This window comes from Sinocyclocheilus anshuiensis, unplaced genomic scaffold (assembly GCF_001515605.1).
Source record: "Sinocyclocheilus anshuiensis isolate Anshui unplaced genomic scaffold, SAMN03320099.WGS_v1.1 scaffold286, whole genome shotgun sequence".
Lineage (NCBI taxonomy): Eukaryota > Metazoa > Chordata > Actinopteri > Cypriniformes > Cyprinidae > Sinocyclocheilus > Sinocyclocheilus anshuiensis.
In genome coordinates, this window is record NW_015544135.1 from 411,414 (window position 1) to 422,199 (window position 10,786).

Here is a 10,786-nt window from a genome sequence, read left to right on the forward strand (position 1 = left end):
ATAACCGATAGTTCCAGCAATCAACTATCGGTGCCGATTAATCGGCAAAACCGATACATCGGTCGACCTCTATAAACTATATTGTCACAGTCGAGTGTTTATTGTCTTTGTTTTATCATTCAAAAACGTTTATATGTTCTGTTTACTCAGTTAAAGCTATAATAGCGATGCCTTTGTCCATATTAGGGATTTCCTGGAGGGTCATGAGTTCCGCTACTTCTATGACTGGATTTGTGGATTTTCTGTGCAAGGGCTCCCTTTTAACATCTTTTAAAACGACTTTCGTCCTCTGCTGATATCATCAAGCCCTTTGTTTAGCTCCGCCCCTTCAAATGCAAAGGTCCATCTGGCAAACCCACTTTCATGATTATAGCCTACCTTATGGTTGAATAAATTCTCATACCGCTTCACTCAACAAGTCAAACTGAAATTGAACTCCATTTAACGTTGTCTTTAAGGTTAACCTCTAATACATGATATAGCTTCAATTCTTCTCAATACAAGTGTGAGAAAGGAAGTTGGTGAGTGTCATTGTCATCTAAGCCTCCATGTACCATAGCAATGTGCTCCAATCTCCTAATCCAGTTTCCTGCAGGTTGTAACACCTGGCAGCATAAATGGACACACAGTATTAGATTCTGCGAGGCCAGGCCTTTCTCCTGAGCCAATCATTTATTCAACTTCACTGCACTTCCCGAGTCTCATGTTTAACTCATCCGTGTGCACGTATATGGATATTTCGGTGTATCTTTGTGTTTGTGTGCCCCAGAATTGTAACATAACCCTCACCTGAAGTTTAACTGCAGGACCTGGTCACAGTGTATGTGTTTTGAAAAAAAAAAGGTGTACCAAGCATATGTATTCTTCATTATCATCATCTCTGATTACTGTAATAATAATAATCACTTATTTTTAGCTTTCCAAGTTCTGCTAGGAAGTCACAATAGGTTTGTCTGCCAAACCCAGACAAGCATTCATAATCAAGAACACACACAAAATATATTTATATCCACGGCTCATACAACCAGAGTAAAGACAGACGACCCTGTATGTGCAAATCCCCAACTCTCTGACACACACACACACACACACACACACTATAAACGCACATACGTGTGCACGCTCCTCTCCGCCCCCTGCTCACACACTCAATCTATTTATACATCATGCCATGACCACACCATTCTAGGAGCACAGAACAGCAAGAGGACCCTGGGTGATTCTCTCCTTCTTTAGTTGCTTGTCTGTCTGTCCCTCCCTCTATTTCTCTGCCAAACATGTTTAAACACAAATGGCTTTCATACAAAGTCCTCCTCTGCAGTGCATAATCATAGGTCTGCTGCATCTTACAGCGCTGCTCTAATCCAGTGTAGGACATATCATTTTATTATATTTTATTTACATGCCTCATTTTTCTCATTTTGTAAAGGGAGAGCCAATAATCCCTTTAGGACACATAACCAACTATATAATTTTCAGTCTTGACAATAGTGAATCTCATAAAAATCTGTGAGTGTTTACATGCACAATCTTACACTCATTATACTTAATAACCCAACGACATGTGAGGTCACACAAGTGCTTTAAACAGTGTTCTTTTTTCAGGTAAATGTTTTTAAATTGGTTAAGAAAAATCACATATGCTTATTTAAATTTTGAATTCAAAACAAGAAACAAACATAATATAGAATGATTTTGATAGCTGTCAGTGACTGACTGTCAAAAAATATCTAGGTCATGTTTCACGCCCCTCCAGCATCCTATGTATTCACAATGTATAAACTGTGATTTGAATTAGATTTACTATAATTTCAAACTTTAAAAGGGCATTAAAATGGAAACAATACAGCCCTTATCCCTCTACATGGAAAGCAATAGAAAATGTAGTATCTAAGTTAAGTTTAATTGTGTTTCCCCAAAAATATATGTTTGATTTAACCTGCAGTCTATTAACCTTCTGTGCTTTTTTAGCCAGTGTACAAGGTTCTGTTTCTGTAGACTGAATTTTAGGTAACATCATATATCCTGCTCTGCGCTTTGAGAGGGTTGTGTGAATAGGACCGAGCCCACCTCTTGTCTGAGATCTTCATGTTTCCTAACAATATTCCAAAGCAATGGACACATTTTACATGGGAACGAATTTTTTATTTGTGGCCACAATCTTTCATTTTTCCCCCACATGTCATGTCCAGGGCTCCGTACATATTAACTTGACATTACCTTGTCTAACAAGCACAAACTGTGACAATATTGTATATGTCGAGCGTAGGGGTCGACCGATTATCGGCACCGATATTAAGCATTTTTATGGTTATCGGTATCGGTCATTTTCAATTTAAAAGCATTTAAATAAAGTTTTTGTCATGGCCTTTGTTATTTTTAATTTTGAAATTAATTTTCTTTTTTACACCAGACATATATATTGGTTCTCGGTCTACTTAATCTGTAATAATCCGTATCGGCCCTGAAAAACACATATTGGTCGACTACTAGTCGAGAGACATCAGGGCAAATTAGCACAAATTAGAGCGCAATTCCATTAAGAGCCGATGGGAGGGGAAAATTTTGCAGGTGATTTACTGACAAGGTGCACATTAAAGAACACAGACGCAACATCTCATTTCCATAATGACCAGTGCAATCCACCAAGAGCAGCACAAATTAGCACATGCTTTAAGACATGCTTTTTTTGGGGCATAAAATAATGGCACAAATACCAGTAATTTGATGAGCGCAAGCGTTAGTAAATTGCATTGCGTGATTCATTTATATTCTCTCCTCCCATAAATTTACCGATCGAAAGGGAAACTCCTACAAATGCATATTCAATAAGGTGAGTCACAAAAGTAACCGTGTCCATGCCTTTTCAGGGCTAATTCTTCACTGCATGTCTTTAGTTAATCCTGACAGTACTATTTGAACGCCAAAAGACAGTTTGCGCTGTTAGTAAATCTAGCCCAAAGACTAAAACCCATAAGATAAAATATTTTGTTTAAAATAGGGCTGACACGATAAATTGATTTGTGGATCGATTCTGTGATTTTCCAAAAAACATCGCGATTCTCTCTTGAATCCATTCTGATTCTTAGTTTTTAACAGCTGATGGCACTGTGTGCTTTAGAAACAGCCATACTCTGCTTGCATCCAGTTCCTTACGCACACACCATTTGAACTTCAAAAAATCCTTCATAAAGTCGAAAAGGTTGAAGCGAATTACAAGAATGTTTACAGTGGCCTTTGTTTACATGAATCTCGCGTCATAAAAGCATAAAAGCCGAGGTGCAAGTGCATTTAATTACTCAGTTGAACGCACAAGCGCTGTTCTTTGTGAACATTTGAATGTGCGGTTAAAAACTAGCCTAGAGTGCCATCTGCTGTTAAAAACTAAGCTCAGAATCGATTCCAGAGATCGATTTATCGTGACACCCCTAATGTGACCAGCAGTGTTGGGGAAAGTTACTTTTAAAAGCAATGCATTACAATATTGCGTTACTCCATAAAAAAGTAACTAATCACGTTACTTAGTTACTTTTTATGGAAAGTAATGCATTACGTTACTTTTGCGTTACTTTTTAAATCTGGACAGGGCTTGCTTGTTTGTTTTTAAAATAAAAAAGTTCTATTTTTGGCAAATATAAAAGCCTTTTCACACCAAAAGTGAAATGAATAAGCCTCAGGCTGAAGGGAAAGTAAATTTACATCCATACAGTAGAATGCAGAAGAAGAAATTTCAACACACTTCAGCAATAAAAAAAGACACACAAATGTCTAGAGCAGGGGTAGGCAAGTTCGGTCCTAGAGCCACAGTCCTGCAGAGTTCAGCTCCAACCCTGAAAAAAAAAACTCAGATATTCTCTTGTAAATTAAAAAGTAATGCGTTACTTTACTAGTTACTTGAAAAAAGTAATCTCATTACGTAACTCGCGTTACTTGTAATGCGTTACCCCCAACACTGGTGACCAGTAATGTCTAATTTGTGTATTGCTTTCTGTAACAATCTGAGTGACCAGCCAGCAAAACAGAGCAGAATTTTGTATGTTTCAATGGTCATGAGGTAAAATTTGGCAGCAGATTATTTATTTTGTAAACAAAGTTTTGTACTTCCTATTTACTTAAAAAAAAGTGTACACATTAATATGCACAAAAAACTGTTTTGCCGGCCCACTGTGGTGGTGCTCTAAAACCACTGCGGATCAATTGTTACACTAACCTGCACAACCCTAATTACAACTCAACCTTCCAGTGAAAGAAACAGACTTCTCTCCTGTGACGAATGCTGAACTTCTCCAATCATTTAGTCCGCTTAATCCCCGCCTCTTTCTTACAATCGACTACACGCTCATTAAACTGATCTGGCTCCACAACAACCAATGGATACAACCAAGTCCCAACAATACATTTCTTCTTTTTCGCTTTCGAAAATCCATTTCACTCTGATGTACTTTAAAATATGGAAAAAGATCTATTGCTACATCCTTTTTATCGCGACTTTAATTGTCATGAAAATAATGTCAAAATACGTCAAGCTGATTCTAATTTCCTTTACTTACAATTGTTAAATATCATCATGATGAGATGAATTTAAAAAAAAAATTTTTTATTATAATATCACAATGCAAACAAACTATCTTTATTTTATTTATACTAAATACTATTTTTTTCATTTTCTTTTTGATCTGGGGTGAAATATGACTGAAACTGTTATTAATTTCTATTATATTCATTTCTAATGAATATAAAAATAAAAATAAAGAAAAAATTAATGTTGTAATGACAAATTCATACACTTATATAAACACAAGCAAAATCAATCAGCACCACAAAATTGCACTGATATCTGGTAAAACTCCTTTTCATAGTTAAGGGTTTCTCTGTCAAAACATCTAAGTGAAACGGTGAGAGCTGTACAAGGCTATACAGCTGGCACCCATAATAACATCAGCTAAGCAGACAAAAAAAAAATCTACAATATGAGAACAAAGACACAGGGAGAGAAGATTGGGAGTGTTGTGCTAGTGTTAGCAAACAGGGTTTCACAGCTTCACAGAGACACTACGGGGAAACGAACACAATCTGGTGATGTCACCGCACCGACTGAACATGCATGATTAGCTCCTCAGACAGGCAAAAGCCCTCTATAGGTAAACATTACAAAGAGCTTAAAGGAAACACCGTCCAACAGCCTACAAAGAAAATGGACAGCAGCCCACCAAACCACAAAGAAACAATCCATGCTATGCTAATCTGTATCTATTTATCTTTATCATTAATCTTCTCACAGGAGGTGGTGTAGAAACAATATCTGCATGGGTGTAGTGCTGCGAAAGTCACATTTCCTCTCTCCATTAACGGGCTCACGTCCTTGTCAGTGTGACGATAAGTAAAATGAGGTCCACAACAAAGCTAGAAAATGAGCCTCTGGTGTCTTTTCCCCTTGTTTCATCATGCAAAGGCTTGACTATTTTTTACATGCTTCCTAAATCAAGATGGAGAGCCATGTGGGTTAATACAATATAACATGGCATAAACATTGCACAGATTTTCATCACACTATTTGACAGCATATATCTAGTGTCTTTACTTGACAGAAACATGGTGTTACCTAAAATTCAGTCCACAGAAACAGAATCTGGTACACTGGCCAAAATAGCACTGAAGGTTAATAGACTGCAGGTTAAATCATTTATTAACTGGAGCTGCTTTAAATATACTACTACAAGATGTATATAATGACTCTAGATTATAGTAACAAGCCTTTGTTTGATCCTAATCTAATCACTGCAATCCTGCTTTGAGGATAAACTGACCAAAACAGTCAGGCTGACAGAACAAAAAGAAACAAAAATCCTTAACAACAAGGAAAGAAATCAATATGAGTATATCAATATCATCTGACTCTTAAAAATCAAATTCTTGGCTAACATCCGCCACCATATGAAGTGGTAAACAAACCCATAGCCTGAAAGGAGATAGTTGCCATTGAGGTACAATTTTCCATAGACACAAAGCAGTGTACATTACCAAAATAATGCAGCGTTGTTCATTGATGTGTCAAAGGGGATGAACTAAACTATAAGTATAACCTTCCCACTGGGCCTGAGCATTGACACAAACAGCTGTCAAACGGAACACACAACATGTAAGAAGATGAATGGCTATAGTCTACACACCAGTGACCCTCAAATGGTAACAATCCTAAAGTATTGCACAACAGGCCTACAGACACACATCATCAAATTAGAATTAGGCTCTTTATAACAGCATTTGTGCCTAAACTAAAAATAACCAGGGTACATGTCAGTAACATTTCAGACAACACAATAAAGCCTTTTTACAAGCCTAATTATTCACGTAGATGCTACAACAAAAGAGCTCTTTGTTATTATGACATGGAATATCACTAATTTAGTTTTAACGGCTAGTCAAGAAAGCTACTTCAATTAAATATCTTACAAGTAGGCTTAATTGTACACTTGTTGTGTTTAGTAAATGCAAATTAACATCTAATCAGTTTGCACTCAGAAAACTAGAATGTATACTAGCAACTATATAGTTCAAACTAACTAAAGAGTAAGTAATAGCACTTAATGAATTATTACTGGATTATTACTAGACACCAGCAACAATTACAATACATATTAGTACGAATGAATAGTTGATATGTGAACCTCAGATTTCCATAGAATTCAATGGCAAAAATGTGTAACGTTACCAGGAACGATATAGGCCTAAGTTATTTGGCACTACTGGGACAGAAGTGACTAGTGGCAATAAGTTATTGTAAATACTATACAAGTACTAGACTAATTAAACAGATACAGGTCAATACTGGAATGATGACTAGTCTAATGTATGTCCAGTGAAATAATTACTCCGTTATAATGAAAAAATAAGTACTAATAAAATGATAAAACAGACAGCCTACCAGTTCGCCTGAACGAATATTTTTTTAAACATAGGCACTAAAAGCTTATAAATTGTGCTTAGTCATAGTTCTTTTTAAAAAATCGCTTTATTATGTATTCTGTAGAAGCATGTAAATAGTTGTTAAACAAAAAAAGTACATCTGCAATGGGTAAATTCAGCCCCCCCCTGAGGCGACTGGGTCATTCGAAACGCCACAACTGTTTAAACAGCTAGTGTTGTGGAATTCGAATTCATTATTATGGCGAATTCGGTGATTCGCTCAGATTCGAATCATTCGATATCGTTCGTCAACTCAAATACGCACGTTCGTGCGTCAAATACCTCAAATGCGCACCAAAAATATTTTCAGCGATTTGTTTCGTTGTGATGCGGCGCGCGTCCTTACATAAATCATCCGATAGCGGATAACAAAACACACTTATGCAATGCGGAGTAAATTAACAAGCATTTGCAATTCATTGCAATGGTGTAGCTGCTTAGCTGCCCTTATTGCCCTGCCGTGGCTAGCTAGCACCAGCCTCGACTAATTCACCGAAAGGGAGTTCAAACCATAAGCTTGGCAAATCAATAACACTTGATGTTCTTGCTGTGGTAATAGGTAAAAGGTAGGTGTCCGAAAGCTAGACTCCCCAGCCGAGCTTATGCCCCAAGCTACTCTCGCCAGCCGAATTCTGACATGATGTTTTGCTAAATGTCAACCCATTTGGACATTCCTCTTTCCTTCTATGCAACAAAGCAAAAGGGACGGGAAAAAAGCAGCTCAAACTAGATCGGGGAGATTGCACATATTCGAGCGCAGCGAACCAGCCGGGATTGTCAAGGCCTATGGGTTGACAGTTCAGCGTGTGTCACATCTGTATACCTTTGTAATGCACCCGCAGATTATTCTGTGAGAGTCCGATGTAGCTGTATTTATCCTTGGGGCTCCAAGATCGGGGTAAGGGGGTCTCTTCCTCATTCACGGCCGGGTACAGCCGCTTCAAACGCTCGTTTAGCTCATGCTCTTGATAATTAAAAGCAGGATCTCCTGTTAGCAGGCTCCCCGCTCCAAGCTCTGCCATTTTTGCTTATGTTTTTGTATTCCTTCTAGTAATCCTACCCTGTTGTACCAGTCCGCTAAAAAGGAGAGAGCGCTAGACTAAGGAGAGAAACAGCAGCGGTGAGATATCCCGGATAACAGCGGCTCTACAGTGGCGTGTGGGTACTGTAGTTGAACACAAAGCCCTGCGCAGTGCACACTGCTGACATGAGGGAAGCGCCACCAACTACATGACCCATACCGAAATCATTGGGAGAGGAGCGGGCTGTAAAACGCAGTCTAGGATTTGTAGTTTTTAACACAACTCCTAATTCTATAGTTTGAGCATGAATATACTATATTTAACTTGTTTTTGTTACATCTCGAATCAGTGGCTGTAATTTATTCATAAATGCGTGATGATGGAAATCAATTTCACTACATGTTTGCTATATTATAAGGCATGTATTTCAGCTTTTTATGTAACAGACTTCATGTAATCCTTATCCTAAACTGTTGGTCTGTGAAGCAGTAGTTTACTTTAATAACTGAATCTAAATAGTACTGATTGTTTTCCGTGTTAAACTATTAAAATAAAGCGTTCATTCAATTAACGTTTTTGTCCTTTTCCTTAAAAAAATGTTCATTTTAGGACGGTTTTACTTGTAATATAAGTTTACGGTTAAAAGCAAGGTCACGTTTAACCCTAACAAGACATTTTGTTCAACAAGTTAAGCACTCTTCGGTCTAAAAAAACAGACGGATTTAGAAAAACAAGACACTCTCTGTGGTGTAATCCAGTCGCACTAGCCTTTACTGCCGTGATAAAAAAAACACAAATGTTATATCATACCAGCGCATTAAACATTTTAAATATTTACCAAATAGCTTATTTATACATTAACACATACACGCGAATTTAATGCGACACATATAATGTTTTAGACGACAAGTCACGTTATTGTTCATACAGGCACGCGGTGGGCGCCTATAAACGGAAGGGCTTTTCTAGGGTCCATCGGTATCATAGCAACCACCTCTCAAACAACAACAATGCCACGCTGCTGGAGCTTCAGTTGGACGTTCGCTGATAAATTTGCTGTGGATTATCATCAAGCTGTTTATTCGTCCAAATGTCGCTGAAAGAACTACAGCTGCCACCGTTGTTACACTCTGAAAGGCAAGATATGAGGACAATTTTAGAATCGTTAATGTTGCTTATACTCTAACTAGAAATGACTGCCTAATCCCAAAAAGCCAGCGGAAGTCAGTAGTAACTTAGTTTTAACACTGCTAGTCAATGTGTAACTGACAAATAAAATGTTTTTATATCAAGATATATTTAAAGTAAACGTACAAGTGTAAATTAAACTGTATGTCAATAATTGCTATTTCTTTATTATTTTCTAATGTTGAGTTACTAGGCCTGCAGTGTGACAACTGTTAACATATTTGAATAATAATAATAAAAACATAATAATTTGGATGAAGTGTCTGCTGTCACTGTTTGACCCAAGTTCACTGTTTGTTCCCAAGTCTTTCCGTTAGCAGAGGATCACAGCGACACGTTACTAACGGGATATCTAGGTCAAAGTTTATAAAAGTAAGTTATAAACCTGCTGATTTAATTATAGAAATTCATATTTGATAGTATTTGAAATATCTGATAACGTTACCTGATTTACGGATAGATCTATACTATTAGCTGGTTAAACTTAATTTTAAAAAGTACATGTATAAGTAAATAAAGTGTGACTTTAATTTAGCAACATATACTTAAATACTCTGCTCATTTGTTTGATCAGTTCTATGAAAAGAGATTTATTTTGTAGTGTTTGACACCACCATCACATGCCAAATAATGCCAAATCAACTTTATTTTCCTTCAGACCAACGCGGGGAAAACCTCTGGTAACCTTTTAGCCTGGCCTGCTGAAGTTACCAATCAAATTGTCCAAAAGCCCAGAGGAATAAAACATCATGGGTATGGCATGTACAACACATAGCATCTCAGTGTTCATTCTAGCATTGCAATAGTTGTAAAACTTTACCCTGGTTTACACTTTTCCATGTCCATTGCATACTTTAGTCCTAATGTCTGCATATATGATGTGCTGCAGATCTCTTACCAAGCCTCGTTTCTTAGAGCAACTGGAGTCTCATCTGAAGAGAGAATTAGAAGCTTTAGACACACATGGCATCAAAGTCCAAGAGCTCAGACTACAGGTTTATATCCCACTTTGTAATGGTCTCTTACTCTTTAGCATACATTACGGTTCACAAATTTGAAGTCTGTAAGATTTTTTATGTTTTTGAAAGATCTTTTTTATTTGATTTGCATTTATTTGATAAAACAAACCAACAAAAAAAGCATAAATATTGCAATTAAAAAAACTGTTTTCAATTTTAATATATTTTAAAATGTAATGTTCACATGATCTTTACAAAATGTCACATAATCCTTCAGAAATCATTCTTATGCGGATTCGCTGCTAAAAAAATATTTCTTCTTATTATCAATGTTGAAAATGCTTAATATTTTTGTGGAAACCTCTGATGCATTTTTTTTTTTTTGATTTAAAAGAACAGCATTTATTTGAAATACAATTCTTAAAAACAATTCTTAAAGAAAGCCTTTACTGTTATTTTGGATTGATTAAATGCATCCTTTCTGAATAAAGTGTAAGTTTCTCTAAACCAAAAAAAACTTTAGAACATTAGTATACACAGCACACAACATATATTACGCTGCATCTTACTTTCTTACTTTCAAGTAAAGGGATGTAGTTTGACTCTGTCCAAACAATCCACAAAAACAAAATAAAAATGTGTGTATATATA

The 10,786-nt window shown here is 36.7% G+C and overlaps 2 protein-coding genes across 4 annotated transcripts in view; one reads left to right on the plus strand and one right to left on the minus strand.

Moving 5' to 3' along the window:
• The window catches only part of ranbp10 (RAN binding protein 10), a 30,243-nt gene extending 21,431 nt beyond the window's left edge, over positions 1–8,812 (minus strand). The window contains exon 1 of the mRNA XM_016494633.1: positions 7,790–8,812. Within this exon, the coding sequence (XP_016350119.1) occupies positions 7,790–7,988 (199 nt within the window). The 5' untranslated portion in view covers positions 7,989–8,812. The remainder of the gene's footprint in view (positions 1–7,789) is intronic.
• Positions 8,813–8,875: 63 nt separating this feature from the next.
• Positions 8,876–10,786, plus strand: part of tsnaxip1 (translin-associated factor X interacting protein 1) — an 8,735-nt gene continuing 6,824 nt past the window's right edge. The window contains exons 1-4 of one of the 3 annotated variants that reach the window (XM_016494653.1): positions 8,876–9,125; positions 9,497–9,548; positions 9,835–9,929; positions 10,066–10,171. In XM_016494653.1, the coding sequence (XP_016350139.1) occupies positions 9,079–9,125; positions 9,497–9,548; positions 9,835–9,929; positions 10,066–10,171 (300 nt within the window). In that variant the 5' untranslated portion in view covers positions 8,876–9,078. Of the gene's footprint in view, positions 9,126–9,481; positions 9,549–9,834; positions 9,930–10,065; positions 10,172–10,786 lie in introns of those variants that run through there. The other 2 variants (XM_016494652.1, XM_016494654.1) reach the window with 2 other exon arrangements.